The following is a 25,558-nucleotide window of genomic DNA, read 5'->3' on the forward strand; positions in this document are numbered from 1 at the left end:
GGGAAAGAATTTAACACAGTTAAGGATAGGATACCCACACTATGTTTTGTTGAGCAACACAAAATATAAACTTTCTTTTGTTAATGAGAAAATTCCACAGGGCACATTTAAAGATGCTAGATACTAGCTTACAATTTATGTTTACATTCTTTTCTTACCCAAACACTATGTATGACCTCCAGGACTTTGAAGGTTGAACTTATTTCCTTCCTCAACATCTGTGAATCTAGTAGATCTAGTAAATCCTGCCTTGTTTACATTCTAGTAGTCTTTTTTTCCCCAAGGCTTTTTCAGATGTGCCGTTTACGATTCTTGGCAGGTTGCCGCCACCAATTTACAATATGCAGGATAATGTCAAAAACTCATAAATTACCAGCGGTCAATTCTCTGCACGGAACCTTTTGAATGAAGAAAATCCCAAAGATGCAGTCCAGTGCACAGCAGGCAGATTTTCAAGAAGTTGTATTTATTTATATGCTTCATAATTTGTGATGTTGGCTCTGACTATTATAATGTTCACTGAAAACAACAGATGCAAAACACGGGGCCATCGTTCAACCACAACATATTCAAATCAATGCTGCGCTGGATTTGATTGTTTGAACAATATCGAGATTTAACTCCAACTCCATTAAAAACAAGGTGAGCCAGTAAAGGTGAGATCAACTGGCATCAAGACACATTTTTAGACATTAGAAATAAAATGACGGTGACTAAAACAGTTGTACTGCCGAACTGTGGATATAACTAACACACATGTTCAGCCAAGATCCTTATAAACAAATGTTGTTGCTGTTGTTTTGGTCCATTTGATGTTGTGTGTGTTCCCCACGTCCTTCAAACACCTCCACCCTCCACCTCCTCATCTCCCCCCACTGCTGCTGCCAAAGAGCGACAACGTCCGACACAAACTACTCTCTGTGATTATCAGCAGCCATACGGAGGACCTTGAGCACAATGACCAGGGAAATATCATAAATAAACATAAGCACTTTTCCTTAGAAAATCACCGCATTCATAGAATCAATAGATGGATAGAGTTTCATCTCAAGATAATAATCATGAGCGTGACTGTTCAGTTTGGTAACAACACTATATACAATAGGCTTCCAAATTTATCAGACTAAAAGGGTCTCACTGCATTCTAGAAACAAACAGAACTGTCTTCTGCAGTTCCTCATATCCCATTAATCGGATCCGTATATATCTTAACAGGACCAATAGTTTTTCCTTGAGCAGAGAAACTCAAGGCCTCTGGGAGATGAGGGAAAGATGGTGAGCACTCAGAGTCTATTTCAGTCTGAAAGTCAGGATTCAACCTGACCTGGAACCTGCTAAAGGCTTTTGAAGGCGTGTCTCAGATCTGGCTGAGGGGTAGGAACTTCTGGTAGTAGCTCTTGGTGACGTCAATCATCAGGTCCTGCGTGCACTCTGGGAGCTCTCCTGAAAACAGACCTGAGGGAGACAAAGACGGACAGAGGTGAGGAGGATGTTGTAGATATGCACAACCCAGAAAGGGTCAGTTGTATGTGTGTTGGTGTGGTGTGACGGACCTGGGCATCCGGAGAAGATGGTGAAAGGCGGCACCACTGTCTCAGGAGGAAGCACAGTGTTGTCCAAGATCTTACAGCAGTCCTTCAGAACGCAGCGACGGCCCTGAACACAAAACAGGCAAAAGCAAGTTCAACGTCTGCTACTGATTCAAACGCTTCCACTGACTCCAGAGCAGAACAACGTAGAGTAGCATTAAATGGGAACAATGCTGTCACAACACCAGCTAATAAAATTGAGTTTGTGCAGCATATCTGCCACTGTAAATAGCTCTGGCTTTTTTAATGAACTTGTTAAAGTCTTGTGCTGACAGTAAGTCATCCTTGACATTTGAGTTTTTAGGCTCCGGCAACATCTCATGGACCTACTTTTTTTCATCTTTCCCTCATCTTAAAATGAAAAGCAACCCTTATACTGTTTCATACCAAAAAATAAGAATCCATTTTAGTCCTCCAGGAAACCAAAATCAGCCTCAGAATTATAAAGGGAATTAAAATGAAAATGTACTTTAATCTGCTGCTGCTGGGTACAGGCTGCAACTCAACTACAATTACAAAAAGAATGTAATTCTATGTGTTTAATCTCATATTCCAACAAAAGGTGTGTGCACGAGGTCTGCTCTCAGCAGCTGGGTGGTTCTGGTTCATCTGAACATGACTACCATGTGACTGTTTCACCACGGGCAAGAAGAGACACTGCCTCAGTTCATATCCACTCTCAATGGCTTTGTGTGTCTCAATATGGTCAAAGTTTTCTGTCTTTCAGGTTTTATTACACTCACTATGACACAGTTCTTGCCGATGTGGACATAGGACCCAATCTGTGCTGCGTTGACCACACAGTCCTCCTCAATGAAGACGTGGTCTCCGATGTGTAGCGGGAAGAACGCCACCCTGGGGGGAGGACGGAGAGGGCAGAGAAAGTGACATAGTTTAAGTCTTAGTTTATTGGACATGCTTGAACCAGAAATTAAGCACACAATAAGTATAAAAGCAGCCTGCTGATAAAAAATAAACTGCAACTCAAAGCTGAAACTATTTGTTGATTCATTTATAAGATGACTAATAAAAAAATCCAATTTGCCACAATTTTGATAATAAATTCTTCCCAATGCTTCTTTTCCAATGCAGGGATTTCCTGCCATTTGCTTACTTCCATGATAAAGCTCATATTATCCATGAAATATCATTGATTGCAGCCCTAGAATAGAGATGTATTGGTAAAGTGAATTGAGATTATTTACGAGTGAAACTCCTGGTCTCTTCCTGGTCTTTTCCTGGTCTTTAATGCTTCTCTGTTACATTCGACTACATTTTCCCAACGTATTTGACCATCATGCTTTGCATTCCATGCATGCAGTGGTCACCTCAGCCTGCTTGTCCAATCATATCCAGATTATTAATACATCCCCAGGGACTGATATACATCACCTGCCCATTGGTCAAATACTGCAAGCGAGCGACATCTGTCCTGCACGCTCACATTGAAATAATGTGGACAGACATTTCACATTCGGTGCCCTCAATTTGAAACAGCTGTACTCTGCATGTTTGGAAAAATGTGCAATGAGACGAAGGTAATTTACCCTTTGCTGAACTTTTTGAAAGGAGGACGAATGACACTGCGACTCTTTACAACACAGTGTCTGCCCACCCTGACGTTAGCCAGGTCCCCTCTGATGATGCAGTCGTTCATGACGATGGTCTGTTGGAGACACACACACACACACACACACACACACACACACACACACACACACAATCCAGCTTTATCACAGCCTAGCAGAATAACGCGTTTGCATCAGAATTAAACCGTGTGATTCATTGTCACTCGTGGGTTTTTTTCTTACTTTTCCATTGAGGACGATATTCTGACTCCCGCACAGCACCGACTGTCTGCTCACTTTGTTGCCAGACGCCTGAAATAGAACACAAGCAACGGTTAATATTCGTACACAGGCATGTTCCTGTTGTTGCTTTCGGTCTAAACGGAGCTCGATCAATGTTTCAGTTATCTGTATCCGGCGCACAACGCCCTGTGCAGCTGTAGCTAGCAGCTAGCCCAATAGCATCAATAGCATCAATAGCATCAATAGCAAGCGATTAGCTTCATATCAAACCGGTTACCGTCTCAATGTACTCCGCTTTGTTGTACAGTAGTTCAGACAACTCCATGGCTCAGACTGTGGTCAAATGTTTCAGACAGCGATGATTATTCGCTAGAAGCGTATCTAACGCATCTACTGTGTTTGCTCTTTTCTCTGCTGTCAGACGACCGCATCGGTGAGTTCGCAGACAGTAAGAGTTGAATGCAAAACCATCGATGGATTTTGTAAAAAAAAAACAAAAAACTCCGTCGGTATTTATTATATTGAAGTTGCATCCCCGAAAGTTTTATGTAAGTTATTGAATTATTTTACCCCTTCAAGACATTTAACTAATTTATTATTGAACAACTAATCCGTAACATTATTTTGTGTGCTCGATTGCTCCTGCCTAGGGGGAATGCAAGCTCTTCCGCACAATTGTGTTGCCTTTTATCAAAATTACATTTTTTCCTGATAAATATTTTCGGTTGTATACTGAGTGAGTAAAACTGTAAAATGCACACATGGAAAAAAATAGAAGAATAAAGAATAAGTACGTCCCTCGTGTTGTGCGCATGCGCGTTGCGGAGCCCTTGACCCCGTTTCTTCTTCGCCCTGCGCGCCGGGAGCCACCAGTCACTCGTCTCCATCATGGCGGCCCGTGTCCTGACTCAGTGCGTCCGCTCAGTCGTCCGGCCCTCGCTGCGGCTCCGCCCCGGCGGCCTGGCGCTCAGAGCCGCTGCGGCCCCGGCAGCAGCCGTCCACCGACCCATCTCCTTCACCGCGGACAGCCGGAGGACGCGGTGGCTCAGCCCGGTGAGTCTCCGGTAACATTGAAGCGTCGCGGCCTAGCCGCTCGCCGCTGTGACCTACCGACGCCTTTCAAAAGGTGTCGGGCTCACCGTGTCCGCCGGAGTGCGGGGCGGCACACACGCAGTGGGCCACAGCGGTGTAGTCCATCTGACGCTCGTTGGTGACCTCCGAGATCCGCGGAACATGTTGTACTTTCCCCCCTCACATTCGCCATGTTTTGCCTGTCGGCTGGCTAGCTAGCTAGCTAGCAAAGTTGGTGAGTCCATGGACGCACGTCTGTGTTGTCGGTCTTCTGTCACCTGGAGGCCGGAGCTTCCTCTCAGCGCCGCACAACACGCAGCAGTTTATTCTTGCAAAGCCCAACGATGCTCGGTCAACGAAGCTCGAAGCTAAGATTGTGAAATATGTATTTATTCATGCAGAGGTGTGATTGTGTTGTGTTCGATTGGTTGTTAGTTGTATTGTTACTTCTGTGGGGGTGGGAAACATGAGTCGTACATTGTAATCTGTTCACGACACAACTTGCATTACATAGCACCAAACACCTACTTAGTCAAAGAGAGTAATGAACTCTACATCCATCCTACAGAGGAGCACACAGTTATAAAACTTTAACCTGTTGACCTGACTTTATTAGTTAGTACCATGCATCATTAGGATTCTACTCAACAGTGTGGCGACAGCTGGTGTCTGTGACAGTTTGACCCCACAGTTGCGAAGACGACACATGAATGGCCTCAGGCTTCCCCGTCGGCTCTGCTCCTGACGTTCTCTCCTCCTCCCCCCCCCCCCCCCCCCCCCCAGGTGTCCTCGGTGGGCGTCTCGTGCAGACAGTATGGAGACCTGCCCCCGCTCACCTTGGAGACCATCAAAGACCGCGTCATCTATGTGCTCAAGCTCTACGACAAGATCAACCCGGAGCAGGTGAGAGCAAAGCGCCGATTAGTCCGAGTGTGTCGAGCCACGCGCTTGTCACGTTTAGCTCTAACGGTGATGGAATTGGAGATGATCGGAACAAAAATCACTTGTATTGTCTTTGATAAGCTGCTGATGACATTGTAAAAAAACAACAACAACCTTTTGTAATGTCTGTGTTCATTTCTGCTCCACAGCTGCAGACATCCTCCCACTTCATGAAAGACCTGGGTCTGGACAGCTTGGACCAGGTGGAGATCATCATGGCCATGGAGGATGAGTTTGGTGAGTGTGTTGACGGACATGCCAACCTGCTGGTGCAGCAGCTGCTGATTTCTCGTCGCAAAATGAAAGATTGAGGGTTTGAGGCAGGAGCTCTGAAAAGAAGAAGTCTTACTGTTGTACAGAAGTGAGCCCAGAGGTGAAGTGGATGAGTTTCTTTTGAACGGTGGCGAGAAAGCTGTACGACCGATGTCCTGCAGTTTCTCCCCATATTTTTGGTCCAAAGACCTCATCATCATTACGGTCCTGTGAAAACCATGGATTCCCAAAACATGAATCTTTCTTTCTCTAGTCAAGAAGAACAGAGCTGTTGTCAGGTTTACTTGGCGAGGCTAAGTTTTGGCTATTGCTACCCAACATTAGCATTAACCGCTGTGTACTCACCAATCCAGAAAAAAACGTTGAGCGTCAAAATGAATTCCTTTGCTCGCCAAGACTCGTCTCCAGCTGGGGAAAGCAACACAAAATTAAATGAAGTAGAAGCTGCTGCTGTTAGTTTGCTTTCACGGCAGTTAGCATTCTGACCAGCTAGTGGCCCTGCTAGTTCTGTGCCTGTAAGTAAACAATGTTCCTATCAGTAGCCAGGAGCCCATGTTAAGTCTTTGTGGTGCATTCAAGCACAGTTGTGAACATAACAAATGTTAGGTGGTGTTTACAAGATCTCTGATTTGGCGCATGTTTCTCCTCCAGGTTTTGAGATCCCAGATGCAGAAGCAGAGAAGTTGATGACTCCTGAGGAGATTGTACAGTACATCGCAGACAAGAAGGATGTTTATGAATAATCTGTTCTATAGCTCACAACAGAGGCAAGTCTCTCTCTGCCTTTTTTCTTCTGTCCTACACCCCCCCACACACACCCGTGTCATGTGTTCCTTAGAAATAATTGTATCAATTTCTTTTCCCCCCAGAGAGTTTGACCCCAGCGTGACCCAAACAGGAAGTACTTGTGACGCAGATGGGGGCCAAAGCATTTTCACACTTCCTCCCTGTCAGCTCTTCTGTCTTGTAACGGCGTCAGCTGCGGTGTCTTGTGTTTAACTGTATTTAAATGGACATGTGTTTTGGGAGCCTGGAGATAAAACTAAATAATACACAAGGTTATCTCACAAATTTGAGTTTTTGTTCTTCTTCAGCTCCACCCTGTGGTTCCGATGTATAATTTCTCATGAATAGATCAATAAAGACACATGCTGTGTAGTTTTGTGTCGCGGCTGTGATATTTGGAATCTCACTGTTGTCAGGTTTTCAGGAGAATGAATACAATATTATGTAACAGGCCTGTAAAAAAAAAATCGAATTTCAGATTGACATTATGGCCATAACCTTGAGTTGGACCAAATAACAGTGAGGATCACAGTATCTTATAAATACACAAAGACACCTCAGTTTTAGTTTTATCCTAACTTGTGCAAAAGTTTTGTTTTTAACTAATTGATAACTTCACCCATAACTGCACATTTCCACTGGCCTGGTATTGTCAGAGATATGCACTACAGAATGCTGAGAGCCCAGATAAACCCAAAGAAAAAGATCACAGGACTTTAACAGGGAGCTGAGAATGATGTCAGCAGTGTGAGGAGAGACCGGCCTTCCTCAGGCTAAGTGTGGCTCGTAAGCTAAAATCCATCAGCTTCCATTTTTACAGTTTTGATGTTCATCAGTAACAGCACAGTTGTTCAACTTGTAACTTTTCTGTTTTTCGCTGTGCTACTGATTTTATCCTTATTGAGAACAAGTGCATCTTGCAAGTATGCAAAAGATGGCGAGTAGTGTGTGTTACGGCTTTGATGTTCAGCTCTCACAACATGAGCATTGATGTCATTAAGCGGATTGTCAGAATCAAAATGTTAAATTCATAAATAAAGGCACTGTTTTCAGTTGAAGTCAGTTAAACATTGTGAGGGTCATCACTACTTTTTTCAAATATGATCTTTCTAAAATAACCAAACTGGGGATCTGGAGATTGTTAGAGGCCATTTGCTGAATGATGGTGCTAACTTAGTGGGGTGATGTAGGTCTTTAGTGTTTTTTTGGCAAATCTTGGCCTTTGCTGCTTTGATTCCGACTATTCTGTAGCAAATCTGTCTGTATTATTGTCAGCCATGCGATACATGAGAAACATTAAACCAACTGCAACAGATTTGACCTTCTACTTTAGAAGGTTTTTACCAAAAAAACTAGATGAGCAGGAACAAATACGCCAGGACGTGACAAGTCATTGTTAGTCTTTTATTGAGGGTTGTACCCAAGTTATACAGCTTTGTATGCTGGCTGCACGAACCAGAGGGTTACAAACAGTAATCAGTATACGAGTACAGCCAACAGAAGACCTACTACCTACTACTCTACACCTTAGTACAGATTCTCTTAAGAGCAATAAAATCCAGAAAAAAGGAGAAATAAAATACAGAACAAACCAAGCAACAAAGGAAGGAGAATAAAGAGTAAATGAAACCAAAATAGACAGACAGCATCAGAGGAGACATTCATTATTAGAGCACACTGGAGTTGGTTTTCTTTACCTTGTAATATCAGGCGACTTCATTTTTTTTTTGTCAATTTTCATACCCATACAAATAAAGATTGTCCTTCAAAAAGTGCAGGTTCCTCCGAAGTTTAAGATAAAATTCTTTGATGACCCGAGGAAGACGTTTGAAAATAAAAAGGTACTTCCTGTTTTTGTTTGTAAGAGAGAAACTTCCCCTTGTCGATTATAGACACTGTACGTTTATATTCTCATATATTTATATAGTTTCAACAGTCTCCCAAAGCAATGTGCATAATAGGTTTACAGGTGATCCAACTACACACTGGATTGATAGAATCTTTATAAAAAACATTGGAGTTGTGTAAAATTTGCAGTTTCACTGGCCTCGCTCCCCGCGGCGTATCGAGGAGGCGACGAGCGGTGAAAGTAAAGAAATGGACTTTGCAAATGTTAACCTGTCCTCCTCTCCTGCTACAACTGGCCCGGCGGTTGCTAGGTAATAAAGGTTTTTTTCAGTTTTTCTCATTATTATTAGTAGTACTAGTAGTACAATTAAATGATGGCACAACGTTTTTGAGGAATATTATTGGGAATCCCATCTCAGCTGTGTTTTTTTGATTTATTTGATTTTAATTTTTTTTGTTGTTGAGTTTTCTTGTTTTTATTTAAAGAAAGCAAAAGACCCAAGGTGGACATGGAAGCCTGGGTTCAACACTCCACTGCATAGTCTCTCTGAGCAACAACCACCCCCCTCCCTCCGTACTGTGCCCACCCCCCACCCAGATACCCCCGCCCGCCCACATCTTTGTGCTGGTTAGACTAAAGCTTTTCAGGGTTTGTTTGTGTAGTCATACTAAATGTAAAATGACAAACGACAGCAGATTCTCACAGTTTTTGTGTTTTGTTTTTTCTTCGCTTTTGTTTGTTTTTTTGTTATTTTTTTGTGTTAACAAAAAACAGCCTTCACGCTTTTGATCGACAGTAGGAGCCACTGGGTGTGTTATGATGTAATGTAGCATTTGCTCACAGGATAGTTAAGTCAAGAGGAAAAAGAAGAAAAAAAAGTCACATTATTTTTCTTAAATATTAAAAAGTAGTAGAGTATCACCAGCCAGCTTCCCTCCCTTCCCCCGTCTGGCCCTGTTGGGAAGCTGCTTGGCAGCCCTGGGGATTGTACATTGCTCATGGTGGTTTTCACTTACTTAAAAGATTTTCCTCACATCATCCTTTTACAAATGACATTTTTTTTCAAGCATTTAACATTGTCCAGCGTTTTAAATACACAGACACACTAGCACACAAAATAACAAAAAAAACAAACAAAAAAAACCAGCCAAAATAAAATGATCAATCCCTTTCCTTCCCTCCTAAATTTGGCATTATACTGTTTGAACATACAGTTCCTGTACAAGACTAGGTTTTGACACACACACACACACACACACACACACACACACACACACACACACACACACACACACACACACACACACACACACACACACACACACACACACACACACACACACACACACACACACACACACACACACACACACACACACAAATAGTAAATAGGACAAGACAGAAAGATTACGCTGGCAACCAAAGGGTAACATCAACATCAGCGACGGGCTGTTTACAGACATTGCTTGTCCCTTCTCTAACAGCAGAGCGACGCCGCCTCCTCAGCTGCTGACCAGGGTTCCGTTTCTGTCCGACCTAATGGTGAATGTAACGATACTGACGAGGGACAAAACCTCTCCCTGATCAGCACGAGGAGAGAAGCGCTGCAAGAATTCAGAATGAACGAAGTGTAATGAAATTTCATCGAGAGTGGAAAAGGGTCTATTTAGAGTTCACTTTGAACCCAGACTTCCCGTCAGTTCCCCCCCCCCCCCCTCCTGTAGTTAAGCTCAGAGGTTGGAGAGGGAGAGCGCTGATCCTGGATCAGTCAGCGAAAAAGGCAAGTGCAACCCTGTGTCCCTGAAGAGCCAGGAGGAACCGGCTGGTCACAGGTCACAGCCCCTTGCCAGAGTCACTACGGGGCCAACAAGAAGCCTTGCCTGATTTCAGTCAGCCTCAAGATGCAAGTATCTCCACGGCAGCAGCCAGCGTCTTATCAGCATGGACACCAAGCGTGGTCAGAATAGCAGCTGAATACTTAATCAAAATAACAACAACAACGAGCAGTGGCTGCTTTATTCCATCCCCCCCCCCCTCGCGGTGGCTCCATGTTTGAGGCTGGTCAGGCGCCAGAGATCAGGGATCGAGGCTTTGGCCGTCGTTCATACTATTCTAACCGTTTGCAGCTACATTCTGGCTCAGTTCAGGCGGCGTGGTCACCGCTCGGACCGGCCGGCCCAGTGAACAGGGAGAGGTAAACCTGGGGAGGGGGAGGACAGCCCCCTCCCTCTTCTCACTCCCTCACTGAGACCATTAAAGCACCATCTTCTCTCATCACAGCGCAAACACTCATACACACAAGTTGTGAGAACACTCATTCACAAGGACCCTGCTCATTCCTGGCATTAACATCGACTCAGGTGATCTGATCACAGGTGTGAACGCACCCCGACGCATTTGCGATCCAATCACTCGGACCACAATCGGAGGCAGTGGGCTACAAATGTTTTCCTGACCCTCAACTCGGCTGACATCCTCTACTAATAGGAAAGTTAAAATTCAATAGCAAGTTCTTGGATCGGGTGCGTTTGCCTCGTCTGAAACTTTGTTTAAACCACAAGCGAGTCAAACTTTTAGGCGATGTGATTGGCCGGGAACGTGCCTTGTTATGATCTGCATTGATTTTGATTTCTTCTTCCAAAGAAAGCACAAGAGGTGTACCACTGCCCCCTGCCGGTTCAAGTCAACATTGGTCTTTGCAAAACGGCAAATGATGTTTATGTTTTATTTGCATATAGAGCGGTGAAGTGCGACACGATCACAAATGGATACTTGAGAAACGTATTCTATTGCAAGGTATGAACCGTAGTACTCAAGTGTTTTCCACTTCATAGATCACCTTTAAAAAACGCCAGACATGAACAGGTCCATGACGCGTTCCCCAGCCCCTCACCAGTGACCATTACAGATAAATGCCTAACCACAACCCGACAACAACAGTCCTAACCCTCAGACAGCCATTTGAAGTTGCGGGGGCTGGACAAAATGTCCTCACAATGACGGACACACGCAGGCACACTACCCTGTCACAATACTCTTACAGATGCACCCCCTCCCTCAGACAGATGTGAAAACCGTCACCGTCCGTCTGAGCGACCAGCCTTTTCTCTGATCCACCCAAGTGCAAAAATCCAAGGCTCCTCAGTTCAATTTGTCAAATTAAGTTAACTCAACAAAACAAAAGGATAAACACGGTTCAGATGTTCCACTTGATAACATTTGTTAGACAAGACATAAACAAACACAAACATGATGTATATATAGATATAGATATATTTATAGTTGAAGCAAAGAGAGCTGGAATTAAGTAAACTAATCTTTTGAATAATTGAATTATTTGGTAGAGAGCAGTTCAATACTGGCACACACCACTGTCAAGTCTGGCTAATACTCAAGGTTCTTCCTCCCTACGTATGCTTTGAAGTCGTTAAATATTCACGGCTAAACTTAAAAACACAACTAAAGCCATAATTTTTTTTTCTTATTTCTGAAATAAAAACCCATATTGAAGAGGGAACACACGCGCACACACACACACACACACACGACAGGCTTTACACAGAATAATTACACGATGAAGAAAAGAAATTAAGGTCCATGGCTTCACTAATGCTGACTTCTAGTTCACGCACTCTCTGAAGCGTTTGTCTCCCCCCCCCCCCCCCCCCCCCGAAAAAAATTGTGCATCATAGTTACTAAACAATCACTGGTAGATAGGTAACTATTATTCAAACTTGTATTTTGTTGACGAACACCACTGGTGGATTTACATTCACGCTATTCGCACATGCACACATACACAGACACACAACGACTCCCTCCGTCAAACCCAACCCCTTCCCCTGCAGCGGAAGAACTCACATCTGCCAGCACAGAGCATCCATACACAAACAACGCACACACACGTTTCATCGGGTCAGGAACTTCAGATGAGTAGCCCCCCCCACCCCCATACCAAGGGGAAAAAAAGAAAAGAAAATCAAATAAAACAGTACAACAATACAATCATATACTATTTGTAAACAGGTAGAAGCCACTTGACTTGTTGTTGCATCTTCGGACACAATTAGGATCAAGGCAATGAAATGTGGACGACTTTTGCACTGTTAAAATATTGTCTTCAACCAAACAAAAAAAAGGATTTTTAAATTTTTTCATCTTTCCTTTTTTCAAAACACGATTTGTGGCAATGCGAGCGATTAAAAAAAATAAAGCAAGTAATATTTCTCGTTTCTGTTGAACTTGATGAAACATTTAAAACATTTGGAGACACGGGGAAACAAAAAAGAAAAGAAAAGAAAAGGCGCCTCTCAGTTAGGCCATGTGAGAGGCTACAGTATGCATAGATACAGATTCGCCTTTCTCTTGGTTTTTAAGTCCGACAAGACAACGGTTCCCACTGACAGTCACACACTCACACAATCAACACTCCCCACTTTGGATTTTTTTTTTTTTCATCAGTGGAGTGGCGGAGTGGCGGAAGAGGAGGAGAGAGGGAGCGTTGAGTTTTCTACAGCCCGCCCCTCCTCCCCCCAACATTGGGGATTCCCCCCCCCCCCCACCCCCCCTCCCCTCCCAAAAGACAGCATATCGAAAGCAGTGTGTCGAGCTTCTCCAGCTTAAAGCAGTTATTTGGCAGAGGAAAAAAAAATTACAGACCTATACATCGTTTTCAGTGCTAGAAGTTGGATATTCCTTTCCTACAAGGAGTAGTAGTTTTTTTCTTATGCAACTACAAGGGGGAGAAAACTGGCTTGATTTCCTGAGAACCATTGCTGGTTATTTAGCAGACAAAGAGGAATAATTCAAATAACCAACGCCATGACCAAAAACACTGATCCGAATTCCCAGAGTTACAAAGCATCATCTTCATCCTCAGTAAGAGTGTCATTTTTTGTGTTTTTTCTCTTTATTTTATTTGTATGTTTTTTTTAAAGTTTTTTTTATATAGTTTATAATTTTTTTGTGTATTTTTTTCATTTATTTTATTCCATCATCTCTTTAAAATGAAGAATGAACACACGTTTCGCCTCCTAAGTCTTGTAAACAAGAGGTTGCAGTGTGGCACCTCCAAAACATTGAAAGCCTATTCTGAAAGTGCTGTTCCCCCCTGCCCACTAGGGGGCTAGTGGGAGGGCTTGCTAGATATACCCCGCCCCTATATTAAGGTGGGCGGGGCTTGCTAGTCCCAGCTGCGGCTACAGTCCTTTGCACTGCAGAGCTCAACGTTCTTTAGTTTTAAAACAAAATTGGTGCAATACCTTTTTTTTAATGTCACTTTTACTATCACCAGATAATCCTCCTAGGTCAGCTTTTACTCTTATTTTACTATCTGTTGATCTTGAACTCCACGACAACGCAGTAAGGTAGGCGTGCCAAGGCAGAGAGGAGCGCACACATACTCATTCACACACACAAAGTTCTTCCACACACGTGCGTGTGCACACGTTTACACACACATACGGTAAGGACCTCAATGAGTAAACAGCTACACTGGAAAAACTGGCTGCTCCCTCTATATTGCAGATTATATATACTGAGAAAAAACCACATTCAGTGCAAAGTTAAAAAAGCTCATACTCCAACATTGTCAGCAAACAAATGCAAAAAAAAAAAAAACAAATAAAAAGAATTGGAATTCAAATAAACATGATGAATGAAACAAAACAAAAAAAACAAAATATATATATATATATATATATATATATATATATATATATTATAATGAGCTCGATTGAAGCTTTTTTCGGTCTGAAAGAGCACTACCTGGAAGCAAATATCCATCCGTTCACATTATAGAATTGGCCTGCATGATTCAAGTATTCCGACTGATATGTTTTTGGGCTAAAACAAAGTGGACATATGTGCAGAGAGAGAAACGTAACTTGTTTTCCACAGGGGAGACCCCGTTTTGTTGAATATCTTGTAAGTGAGAAAGAGTCCAACTAGTGCCTTTGTGTTTTTAACTACTTTTTTTTTTTTCTGCTGCTGATTATTGATAATTCTCTACTGACCCTTCCCCCAGCCAGTTTTATTGGCAGGTGGTTCACATGGAGTCCCCACCCCCTGTCAGGTGATCCACCGGGAGGAAGGAGCTGATTGAAGAAGGGCTGCTGATCCTTCCTGCCTCGGTGCCACTGGGGTTCCCCCACAGGCTACTGGAATAGTTGGGCCCGCCCCAGAGGGAGGAGCTGTGTAGATCGCTGCTGTTCCACTGGTTCGGTTCAGGAGCGCGGCTGGGAAAGGGGTGAGACTGATCCATTCTGGTCTGAGAGGAGCCTATGGCCTGCCAGCTGGAGGAGGGAGTGGCCAATGACTGCCCTTGTGCAAAGAAACGGTTGATTTCCTCCTCGCTGGCGAACTCGGCCAGAATAGTAGTGTTCCCCAAAACACACCTACAGAGACAGCAGAGTAGTGTGTGAGTGTGTGTCTACTGTTTCAAACCATCCTGTGGCTGAAGTTCACCATCCGTATGATTGTATGTACAAAAGTAACCACATTACTTATGTTCACCCACACTGTAGCTTCAGGAGCCAAATCTGTTTCCATGAAGCAAGTTAACTGTGTGTTTGTGTGTGTGTGTGTGTGTGTGTGTGTGTGTGTGTGTGTGTGTGTGTGGCAAGATTATGTGCCTGAATTTTAGAAACAAATGAATGGTCAGTAGTGCAAACCAACTTATTTAGATTTTTGTCAACCTACTTTGTGTCGATTCAGGTTATACTCAAACATTGTGAAGAATCATTTACAATAACGTGTGATAAAGTATTTTATACCATCAGCCTGCTGTCCCACTGACATCTCCCCCTTCTGAAACTTACATGTGCAGACTCTTCTGGGCCTTGGCGGCCTCGTCCTTTGAGCTGTAGCACACTACAGCGTTACCATGTGGCAGGTTGAGGTGGAATGTGATCAGAGGGCCATGCTGCATGCACAGGGTCCTCAGGGTAGAGCCGTCAATCTGAAGGACAAAGGGACCAAAACAAACATTCATCAGTTTTTTTTAAATATACTCACACAGGCACATTATATTAAATATCAATAACAAGAAGACAAAAAATAAGCTCCAGGTTAAATGATACATTCCTGTGCAAGTACCTGAGGTGTCAGATTTTTCAGAACAAGCCATTGGCTTCTCCCTGAGCTGCTGCTGTCACTCCAACTGGAACCTGCCAATATACATGTGAAATCATAATGAGATGAGGCAATGTGCACTTTGGGTAAAATTCAAGTAGTAAAAGGTACAAAATACAAGAGCATTAAAACCAGAGTGATACATGTGAGTATGTTATACAAATGCCATCCCTACATTACCTACCAGCTGTCCAACTAGGGCTCTGCAGCGTTTCATTAGCTTTTGCGACTAAAAATGGATGTGTGAACTATAAAAAGTATTTAGAAACAAGTGAAGTCAGTGAAAATTAGCATTTGTGAATGTGAAATATGTCCGCAGCAGCCTCAGACACTGAGGTTGGATATTTTCAGTGTTTAGACATATGACTCGAGTGGATCATCACTCTCAGATGTGGCATTTTCCCAACTGAATGTTCATTCACATTTTATCTGTAATTTACACCTAAAGACTTCTTTTAGAAACACAATCTTCAGAATTTTGATTAGGAAGCCTGTTAAAATGAGTATCCAATAACATACTGGAGAGGATTCTGTATTGGCAGATACCCAACTTTTAAAAGGTCCCGGATCGGGATGAGGGATGGGGACATCACTAATAATTACATCTTGAAGCAGAAAAAAAAAAAGATTCACAAATGAATCATTCTTCCCTTTATTAAGTGAACAAATATTAAAAAAAAATAATTTGATAAAATCTCTGTGTCCATTAAGTTCTTTATGTGCTCCTAAATTTATCTAAGAGCACATACACTACTTTCAGAAATGACATTATATAAATAAAGGCAAAGGTCATGCAGCTACTGTAAATGTGTTGGCAGATTATTTTCTTTGTGTCGCAAGTTCTCACCAGGTGTGTATCTGGACTCAGTGGAGCCCCACCCCCCCAACCTCAGGGAAGAGGCATCCCAGCCAGAGGAAGCAGGACTGGGCTTCTGGCTGGTGAGGCCTGGTGGTGGTCTGGAGGGGGCTGCCACGGACAGCGCCTTGGGAGGCAGGGGGACCTTCCACAGCTCATGGGCCAGGGAGGAGTTGGACACAGAACCGCCACCGGGAGACCACTTTGACTCACTGGGTCTGGCTGCAAGGGGAGACAAGAGCCAAGTGAAACCTTTATACATCACTCAGGACAATTTTCAGAGATATAATAGCTGTCTGTCATTAAACACTGAGTGATGGAGAAGGAGCAACCAAGATGTCAAAGGCTGAATTATAAACAGGAATATGTACCTGAAGTGCTTTGTGCTGTACTGGTGAGGGAACCGCTGTGGCTGGAGGCACGAATGGATGACCAGGCACTGTTAGAAGGCATCGTGGTGTTCAGTGATGAGGATGGCCCTGGGAATAACAAAGACAGGGTTAGTACCTGCCAGTGTGTTTAGGTTGGAGCATCCTTTTAAATCTGAATCAAGCATTAAATCTGCTGTTGAGATTTCTACATGCTTTAACAACAAATACTATAAATAACTTGATATTTAGTCGAGTGTTTAGTGTCTTACCGTTGTTCCTGTCCCTGAGGTGGTCTGTGTCGCGGACGGTGTTGATGGAGAGGTTATTGATGACACTGCCAGGGGTCACATAGGGGTCAGTCTCAGGGTCAATGTTTGGGTAACCTTTCCAAGGCTCCCCGGGCCGGAACTCTGCACAAACACAGACAGACAGACACATTGATTAGCCGTTTTCAAAGCACATTTTTATTTCTTATATTTATGTTTGCGATTGTGAGAGCAGGTCTACCTGGGGGCCAGGTGACAGTGTTTCCATGGGGCGGGGGGGAGTTGGCACGGGTTGGCCAGCCATCGCCCACCGAGCCCATTGATTGGCCGGGAGGACTCAGGGGAGATGGGCCGGGAGACAGGAAGTCATAGAAGGGAGAGTCCTCCAGACGCAGGCCAGACGACATAGCACCTGTGGAATAAACACACATAGTTACACAGATGTTATGGTTATACAACTGTATCCAACAAATTCAGTTAACACCACGGTGCCGATGTCGGGACTATTATTTTAAGCCTATATATCTATTAACTACCAGCTATTTTCACAACAAACATTTCTTTAGAATATAAATGTATAACTAAGGGACAAATTCAAAAGCTACTTAATTAATACATGGTTCAGTTTCACCTGAAATATTAAATGTATCGAAATGTATTGAATGGTGTGGCTGAGTACAGGACCAATCTCTGAAAAACTTTTCTAAGTTGCTGCACTTTTGTGGAAGCTCATACAAGTATATGATCAACTCTCCTAGAAAGAAGACCATTGAACACACAACTCTCATGTCAACAGGCCAGTTCGATGCTACAACACGTACTTCCATTAACATAAACATGTTGTGTACCAGGTTTGCTGTTCTGCTCCAGAGGGTCAGTAGCCCAAAGTTTCTTCATTCTGGACTGGGGCGGCTCTTTGTAGCTCACAGCTCCGCCTCCACTGCTACCACCAACACCCATGTCCAGGGATACATTCAGGTTAGGGTTCAAGCCTGATTAAGAGGGAAACAGAGGAATTTCAGTTAATCTGAATATAAATATATTACAAACTTTTGGGGGTACTCACTAATACATTTTGAAAAAAGATGATTACAGTTCACATACTTAAAGGGAAGTTGCTGAAGGATCCAAGAGCGGCAGCATCCTTCTGCATCTCAGGAGCATTGTGGGACATGTAGTTATCTAGGTACGGTTTGAGAGGCGGGGCCTGTTTCATCAAAGACGGGTCCAGATGACGCGGGGGATGCATCATTGATGGAGACGAACCAATAGGACGTGTCTAAGGGCATGGGAGGCAGGAGGTGAGAGCAGTCAACACCATAGAGACACTGTACTGTTTCATAAATGAAATTGTTGCTGCAACGTAGCAAGACTGAGATTTTGAGAAACACACCTGTTCAGTCTGTCGTCCCACAGGCATGGCTCTCTGGCTCTGAGCCTTCTGCTGCTGCTGCTGCTGCTGCTGCTGCTGCTGCTGCTGCTGCTGCTGCTGGAGAAGAAGACGCTGCAGAAAAACAAGAGTAAAGAAAAAAACTGTGAACAACAGCTGTGTTGACTCTTTTCACTTCATAGAAGCAAACAATTGCCTCGTATGTTACAAGTATTATGGAAATGAATCTTGTAATTCTCCAACATAGCTTTCAAGTTGGAAACTAAACAGTATATCTAAAAGAAATATTTTGACAGTTGAAAATTGCAATTTTTCTCCCTGCGTCCATATATTTGTGTGTTCATGTGCATGTGTCTATCACTGTACCTGTAATTGGTTGATCTGGTTGAGCTGTGACAACTGGTTGAGCTGGGAGAGTTGGTTGAGCACAGCCACCTGCTGAGGTCCAAACAGAGGGTTCAGACTTCCGTTACCTCCTGGGTACTTCAACAGGGATGGAGGGACCTGAACACAAACAAGACTTTGGTTTGAATGTATCCTAAACCCTTCAAGTTTTTTGATGTTTCACATGTGTAATTCTTATCTAGACAGTGTTTTAAATTGTGAAATTAATTTCTACATAATTAAATAAACTGATAAAATTAAGTTCCTTTTAAACCAGAATGGGTGTTTACCAAATGTGTACACAGTTCAATCTATTGGTTGACATGACACTATCGTGGTGTATACTGTGATTATCAATTTTTGTTAATTATCATACCGTAATGAAATAAAGGAAACCAATGGAAAGTCAGAAACAGTGTGATTCAGAGATTGACAAACATGTGCCGTCTTGAAAATTCTAAAAGTGCATCCACGTTCCAGATGCAGACATTTAGACTATTACAGACAAGACCAGACTTGAAAAATTTTGCGATCTGAGAAGTAGATGCGATGCGTTGATATGCGGTCAGTTGTGTGTATTTACATTTGTGTGTGCGTGCGTGCTACCTGAGAGGGCAGGATGGGTGGAGGCACTTGGTTACGAAGGTTGGGTTGTGGGGGGACCTGGGACTGGGGGCCGCCTCGGCCTTGTGCTACGCTGCTGCCACCCAACATAGGGTTTACATTCTGAGCGAGGGAGACACAATAACACAATGTTGTAATAGTCAAACAACTGAAAAAAGGAAAAAAAAAAGTTTTGTAATTCATAATATGATGAAACAGAAAACAAAATGTCTTGTAATCACTGGCTTTTAACTTTGTCATTTGGAACCATACTCATTGGCATTTTAACAGTATATCAAACTTCCTCTGCATCATTAGTGGGGGCACGAAACACATCCTCATCCTTCCACACTCACCTGCCGAGCAGCCCCACGACTAGAGTGTGCAGGATATGGCTCAGGGCCAAGACAGGGGACAGGCTGAGCAGAATTGGAAGGGGAAAAGCTCATGCTTTGATTTGAGGAGAGCTCATCAGAAGCTGGGCTATCATAAGCAGAGGGAGGAGCAGATAGCTGCAGAAGCAAAGGCCAAGCGCACAGCGGACGGTAAGCACAGAGGGACAGGAAGCACGTCAGGCAGCCAGAGAAGTAGAGAGAGAGAGAGGAGGAAAAGAGTTAATTTTTCAAGGAGAATAGAGGAAAAAGCAAGAAATGTAGGAAAGTATCAAAGTAAAAGGGGTAAGATGGGATAAAGAGGATGGAAGAGAAGTAGAAAAAGAAGGTGGCACCAGAGGATTAGAGACAGAAAGATAGAAACAAGGGAAACAAACAGACGTTAACTAGTGCAGAAAGAAAAGCAGCAGAGCCAAAACTAACCCACTGCAGCTATTTACAGGACAATGAAAGGGAATAAATAATTACTGTAGAATTACAAAATACTTCGCCTCGTGTGTGCAGGTTGCATTGCTTTTTTTACTGATGAAGGACACAGCCAAATGACTGATTTGTAATGAGACACTATACCAGGTGAACACCTTGTATCAAATCCGTTTCAATAGTCCACACATCAAATGCAGTGTGTTAGATCAACCACTGCGGGGCACAAAAGTACAGAGACAGCACAACCAGATGTTGGCAGCAAGTAACATGCATGAGTCTTTTCACATGCCTACCTCATGATCGCCACACGGGTGGAGATACAACCAATAATTTATCAAGTATTTTCTTTTGCTCTGCAGACAGTACGCCCAGGAGAAGGTTAATGTTTCTGCTTACCTTGTCATAGTAAGGGCTGCGATCCATGGCAGACTCCTTGTGGAGCTGGTGTCGAGACCCAAGGTTCTTCCCCATCACTCCATTGTAGTCTCCCATACTGCCCATGTCCATACGCTTGTCCTGCACCATCCCTGCTCCTGTCTTCATGGAGTCGTCAGGAGAGTCTCTCTGCACGGGGCAAAGACAAGATAATTGAATTATATAAACAGAAAAGCATAAATGGTGCGTCCATTCTTCAAAGAAAGCAGCCTGTCAGTGCATGAATATAAATGTTTTTTCATAAAACTGTCTATATATTATTTATGTTTTTTTACCATCAAACTGCCAGAGACTACAGATTAAAAACTAGCCTGCATGCTAAATCTGGCACATTTACATGTTAGACTTGCAGTATGCAACAATGTGTGTTTTATTTAAGCTTGAGACAAAAATTTGGTATGTTTAACACATATGCCCAACAAACCATTTCACAACAAAAAAGATATTTCTGCCATGTCAACCTTGTTACTGCTTCCAACACATTTTTTTCCTGACGTTATCACAAGTTCCATGTACGATAAATAATGGGGATTAGTACTTACAGAAAAGTTCATGCTGCTGAACTGGTTGACGAAAGGTTTCATCCAGGGTTCGTCCTGTTTGTTGACTGATTTGTTCATCTGAAATACGGAAGACAAATCCTTTCAGAGCGATGTTATTGGCTGGAACGTATATGTGCTGCCCGGTCAAAAATTGAGGTAGCTAAAATAACACTTAACTTTAGAATATTGTGTGCTGTACTTGTGTCAGCAGGTGTTTGGTAAGAGTGGGGATGGATATTTTCATCTTGAAGAGGAACAAATGATGAACAAACCTTGTTTGAGGGTTTTTGCTTGTAGTTCCAGGTGTTTTGGTCATGGGACCTGTTGTCATGTTGGCTGTTGCTCCACATGCCAATCTCCACCTCTTCTTCCTGGTCCCAGCTATTGCCCATGGACCCATCCTCACCACACCATGTCTCCATGGGCTTGGGACCTGGAGCTATCGAGGAGAGGGAGGGATGAAAGAAACTGAAAGATCAACCCAAGACTACATTTGGTTGTATTGCCAGGGGAAATCCTTCTCTCTCCTGCCCCATTGCACACGCATGTTTCAGCTACCTGACTTATGCTGGCCACCCCAGCCAGACCCGGACTCTCTGCTGTCCCTGCTGGGTTCTTCCCAACTGGAGCTGTTGTCTTTAGCCTTCCCCCAGGCAGACGTGCCATTGTCCACCTTAACAGGTGGAGCAGCGGTAGGCTCCCCCCATGATGAGGACTCCTTATGCTGGGGGTATGGCTCACCCCAACCTGAGGGAACATAGAGAGGAATGAGGCCAGACATAGAATGAGGGTTGGAGTATGTGTTGGGTAACATCAATGCCCCAAATGCACACAATCTTCCTTGGATGTCAACTGATATTTTCATATTATCAATGATGTTTCAAAGTCATTCATTTTCTCAATAGGAGACAGCCCTGCTCGTGTACCATGATAACTCCTGTGGGTGTGTAGATGTGTCCACAGACGTCTCTATACACTTTCAAATGTGACTGTGTGCATGCATAAGTTCAAAGGGCTCCAGTTACAGCTGACCACCCAGACCCGCTACTTTCTCCCTCCACAGGAGGCATTTGGGGAGATGCCAGGGATACCTCCCTGCAAAAATAGGACAGATCATGGGGTGGCCGCAGGCTCCAGTGTCCCTCATGTGACTGGGCATACTCGCACACAAATACAAAAACATAACAGAAATAAATGCTCACACGACTAATATACAAGACAAACACACAGAGACACTAATACACAAGGTGGCATATGTATGCCTGCTTTTATGCAGATTTGTTTTTCAGAAACAGGTTTGCATGACCATGTTACTGTTAATGTGTTAATGAAAACTAGACAATATCTATTAACATCTCTCATAAAAGTGACATTGCTACATTGCTTGCAGATGGAGTTTAAGTGACAATAAAGGTCAGTAGCCCATTAAGCTAAATTGGCCAACATTTTGTTCGTTTTGATGTGTTAAACATGCTATCCATGCTAATGCATACACAATTTCATTGGTTGACTTAAATATGACTAATATATGACTTAAGGACTTTTTAATCTCAGGAATAAGAGTAAAATTGTAAAAAAAAAATAAAAAAAAAAATATATATATATATATATGATAATAATAATAATAATAAAAAAATATATATATACATATTGCTAGAATTTGTAAATTTAAGCTGCTAATAGAAAAAGGAAATAATATATATTTAACTCTATTAACTCTCATTTTCAGCACTTTGGCGTAAAAAAATAAAATAAATAAAAACAGATTTTCCTCAGTACAGTAGCCGTGTCGTTCCCCCACCCTTCCCCTGCACTTAGCTGCTCCAGCTGGCTCGCTGGACCAGCATCCCTAAATAACCCTGAGAGCCTCTCCCCCTTCTCAGCCCACTTCTACAGAATAACGACCTTACCCATTTTAGTTCTCCCATCTTACATTGGAACAGTTCCTATTACCAAGTCACCAGACCTCCTCCTTTACCACTCATGGTCTCTCCTTCTCTCTTTGACTTAAACCCAACAAAAACCTGCATTTCTACAGCTAGCAGAATTGGTGGGTGAGAGAGAAAAGGGAGAGAAAAAAAGGAACATGAGGGAAGAGAAAAATCGATGCTCTTTGCATTCCAAAGGGATGACTCAACCTGCTTTACAAAAAGGCCTCTAGACAGACAACACTGTAGGGAGGTGGGAGCGAACGGCTGCACGCGTTTGTTTCCTCTCCATTTTTCTGTGCAAATTGTGTATAGCTTTATATACATTTTAGAGTGTGTGCATCCAATATCATTGTCCATTGACACAATCTAAATCCTTTTAAGACCCTATTCCAGCTATGTCAAAAAGAGCCTGTGGGCGGGCATTTGCTGACAGGCTGCACCAGAAGGCCTGCATCTACATGATCATGCTATTTATGCAGAGGTTCATGTCCGAGCATTTTCTACCTTCAGGCAAATGCAAACCAGATTCACTAAATGTTGTCAGAACTGTAAATTTGAGAATCTACAGATCTAGGGAAATGACTGAAACACAGTCATTCAAGAATATTGAAAAGAAAGTATCCTTGCAGGACAAAGACCATGAAATCTGTTGTAACCGAACCGAAGACTAAAATCTATGTAGGCCTAATACGTACAGTGATCCAGTGTGAGACAGCTTGAACATGTGCTCATCTGTCTATTTGTTGTTTCATGATTAACCGTGAAACATAACAGCCCAGGACTAGTCAAACTATTAAAATGTTTTTAATAGATGTTTATTTTATGTGTAACATGTATAAATTTCTATGTATTTTAGTAAACAAATAGATGATCATTGGTAAGTGCATAACTCCAAACATATGGCTGTATAAGTGCCTGAATTGTGTACATGCACAAATATCCCAAGTTACCGGAACTGCAGTTTTTTTCCTGGGTAGGAGGCTGCATGGGCTGAGGGGGATGCATGGGCTGAGGGGGATGCATAGGCTGAGGGGGATGCATAGGCTGAGGAGGACGCATCGAGTTGTGGGCTGGGTGGGAATGGTGCTGAGAGGACGGGCCCATTTTCTCCTGCTCTGGTTGGCTGGTCCTGTTCCACATATTGACAGGTCCACCACTGTATTTACCTGGGAACACAGTTTAAATAAAGTGTTTTGTCATCAGCTTAAAAAGACAGTCGTCAGCTAAAAGACCTGGAATTTCATTTGATGTTTTACCGGCCTTGCACAGTTCTTGTTGCCCCCCCCTAAAAAAACTAGATGAAGTGTTTACCAGGATCTCCCCAAGCTGCAGTGCCGTCATCGATTTCCATCCTGCGACGTATGGACTCTGGAGAAGGCTCTTCCCACCCAGTAGACGCTTCCTCCTTCTGACCTCCAGTGGGTATGGGACCTCCCAGCCAGCCTGATAGGAGAGTAAATACAAGTGCAAAAATTAGTTATCAAGCTTATGTCCTCCCACTTAAATGTCTTGATATACAGTGTCAATACTCTTGTCAAGAGCTAGAGCTCCAGTTTTGGCATCCTCGTACTCACTGTAAAACATAGGCATGCAACTAAGTGAAACTTGCCCAAAAGAAATACTTCTCAAAATTACCTGTGGGCTTGTTAGCGCCTTGATTGCCTCTGGACATGTTGGATTCAGGACCTTTTCCCCACTCGTTGGAAGGCTTGGGATTTGATTCACCCCAGTTCTGGCCTCCGTGGTTGTTGTTCTTCATTGGCTCACCCCAGCCCTGGCTGTTGCTCTGAGGATTGGGTTTGTGGACCGATTCGCCCCAGTTGGAACCTTGGTTTGGTGCGCTCTGGTCTGGAGTGTTTGATCCTCCACTCCCTACCCAGGTGTTGCTGCTGCTGCTGGTGGTGGTGTTGGTGTTGGCTCGGCTTGGTTCGTTCCAACATCCAGAGCCAGACCGGTCGCTGTCGCTGTCCCAGCCCACTGAGCCAGCACCTTTTTGGGGATCCCCCCAGTGGTTGTTGGCTCCTCCTCGGGGACCATCTCCACCGCTACCCCACCCTTCAGTTCCATTTCCACTGTTGGAACCCCAGCTTTGCTGCGGTTTGGGTGCATTAGTCCAGGTATTTGACCTAAAAAACAATGAAGGCGATCAGTAACAACAGTGACAACAGTGGTTAACTAAAGAGGGGAAAAGATAATGACAGCTGGGCTAAGAACACAAAGACCTTAATTACCTGTCATCTTTGTTAAAATTGTTGCTCCATGTGTTACTGTTGGTGTTGCTACCCTTGTAGCTGGATCCATCTACCCAGCCACTCTGCCCACCTCCTCCACTGGCTGGGACTTTGCTGTCCCACCCAGAGGTTTGTCTCTGATCTCCCCAGCCAGAACCTCCTGTATCTGGACCTGAGCTGCCCGGCCTACCTCCCCAGCCTGCAATTAAATATAAGGGGAGAGAATATAGGTTATACCAATTCCTGTTATAATTTTCAAGATTTTGTTCACATCTCTAC

General features: G+C 43.4%; 3 protein-coding genes and 1 long non-coding RNA gene across 10 annotated transcripts in view; 1 reads left to right on the forward strand and 3 right to left on the reverse strand.

Moving 5' to 3' along the window:
• Positions 1 to 445: 445 nt before the first annotated feature.
• dctn5 (dynactin 5) lies at positions 446 to 3,954 on the reverse strand. Its single transcript, XM_035614395.2, has 6 exons — positions 3,678 to 3,954; positions 3,401 to 3,469; positions 3,137 to 3,255; positions 2,333 to 2,444; positions 1,554 to 1,656; positions 446 to 1,455 (listed from the first exon to the last, which is right to left on the reverse strand). The coding sequence occupies exons 1-6, from the start codon at positions 3,723 to 3,725 to the stop codon at positions 1,358 to 1,360; spliced, it is 549 nt and encodes a 182-aa protein (XP_035470288.1). The 5' UTR covers positions 3,726 to 3,954; the 3' UTR covers positions 446 to 1,357.
• A 287-nt stretch (positions 3,955 to 4,241) lies between these two features.
• ndufab1b (NADH:ubiquinone oxidoreductase subunit AB1b) lies at positions 4,242 to 6,844 on the forward strand. The gene is made up of 5 exons (XM_035614397.2): positions 4,242 to 4,453; positions 5,255 to 5,374; positions 5,563 to 5,650; positions 6,338 to 6,453; positions 6,556 to 6,844. The coding sequence occupies exons 1-4, from the start codon at positions 4,289 to 4,291 to the stop codon at positions 6,427 to 6,429; spliced, it is 465 nt and encodes a 154-aa protein (XP_035470290.1). The 5' UTR covers positions 4,242 to 4,288; the 3' UTR covers positions 6,430 to 6,453; positions 6,556 to 6,844.
• Positions 5,752 to 6,541, reverse strand: LOC118288381. Its single transcript, XR_004785860.1, has 3 exons — positions 6,304 to 6,541; positions 6,032 to 6,094; positions 5,752 to 5,893 (listed from the first exon to the last, which is right to left on the reverse strand). It is a non-coding gene; the product is annotated as an uncharacterized LOC118288381 (long non-coding RNA).
• Positions 6,845 to 13,255: 6,411 nt separating the features above from the next.
• Positions 13,256 to 25,558, reverse strand: part of LOC118288382 (trinucleotide repeat-containing gene 6A protein) — a 30,143-nt gene continuing 17,840 nt past the window's right edge. For 6 of the 7 annotated variants that reach the window (XM_035614408.2, XM_035614412.2, XM_035614405.2 and 3 more), the window contains 20 exons: positions 25,280 to 25,478; positions 24,684 to 25,174; positions 24,360 to 24,491; positions 23,999 to 24,214; positions 21,676 to 21,864; positions 21,390 to 21,556; positions 21,118 to 21,195; positions 20,537 to 20,704; positions 19,326 to 19,445; positions 18,702 to 18,839; positions 18,339 to 18,449; positions 18,050 to 18,224; positions 17,767 to 17,937; positions 17,187 to 17,357; positions 16,949 to 17,089; positions 16,680 to 16,787; positions 16,300 to 16,530; positions 15,417 to 15,487; positions 15,140 to 15,279; positions 13,256 to 14,716 (listed from right to left, as the gene is read on the reverse strand). In XM_035614408.2, the coding sequence (XP_035470301.2) occupies positions 14,368 to 14,716; positions 15,140 to 15,279; positions 15,417 to 15,487; positions 16,300 to 16,530; positions 16,680 to 16,787; positions 16,949 to 17,089; positions 17,187 to 17,357; positions 17,767 to 17,937; positions 18,050 to 18,224; positions 18,339 to 18,449; positions 18,702 to 18,839; positions 19,326 to 19,445; positions 20,537 to 20,704; positions 21,118 to 21,195; positions 21,390 to 21,556; positions 21,676 to 21,864; positions 23,999 to 24,214; positions 24,360 to 24,491; positions 24,684 to 25,174; positions 25,280 to 25,478 (3,566 nt within the window). In that variant the 3' untranslated portion in view covers positions 13,256 to 14,367. The remainder of the gene's footprint in view (positions 14,717 to 15,139; positions 15,280 to 15,416; positions 15,488 to 16,299; positions 16,531 to 16,679; positions 16,788 to 16,948; positions 17,090 to 17,186; positions 17,358 to 17,766; positions 17,938 to 18,049; positions 18,225 to 18,338; positions 18,450 to 18,701; positions 18,840 to 19,325; positions 19,446 to 20,536; positions 20,705 to 21,117; positions 21,196 to 21,389; positions 21,557 to 21,675; positions 21,865 to 23,998; positions 24,215 to 24,359; positions 24,492 to 24,683; positions 25,175 to 25,279; positions 25,479 to 25,558) is intronic. The other variant, XM_035614411.2, reaches the window with a different exon arrangement.

Source organism: Scophthalmus maximus, chromosome 17, assembly GCF_022379125.1.
Source record: "Scophthalmus maximus strain ysfricsl-2021 chromosome 17, ASM2237912v1, whole genome shotgun sequence".
Classification (NCBI taxonomy): Eukaryota; Metazoa; Chordata; class Actinopteri; order Pleuronectiformes; family Scophthalmidae; genus Scophthalmus; species Scophthalmus maximus.

Bases quoted from the DNA above. Each gene is read 5' to 3' on its own strand.
- dctn5 (XM_035614395.2), bottom strand. From the start codon at position 3,725: ATGGAGTTGTCTGAACTACTGTACAACAAAGCGGAGTACATTGAGACG. The intron at 2,445-3,136 runs GTAAATTACCTT...TCCTCCCCCCAG, and splicing joins TTCAAAAAGTTCAGCAAAGG to GGTGGCGTTCTTCCCGCTAC. The intron at 1,456-1,553 runs GTCCGTCACACC...TGTCTCCCTCAG, and splicing joins CATCTTCTCCGGATGCCCAG to GTCTGTTTTCAGGAGAGCTC.
- ndufab1b (XM_035614397.2), top strand. From the start codon at position 4,289: ATGGCGGCCCGTGTCCTGACTCAGTGCGTCCGCTCAGTCGTCCGGCCC. The intron at 4,454-5,254 runs GTGAGTCTCCGG...CCCCCCCCCCAG, and splicing joins GGACGCGGTGGCTCAGCCCG to GTGTCCTCGGTGGGCGTCTC. The intron at 5,375-5,562 runs GTGAGAGCAAAG...TCTGCTCCACAG, and splicing joins ACAAGATCAACCCGGAGCAG to CTGCAGACATCCTCCCACTT.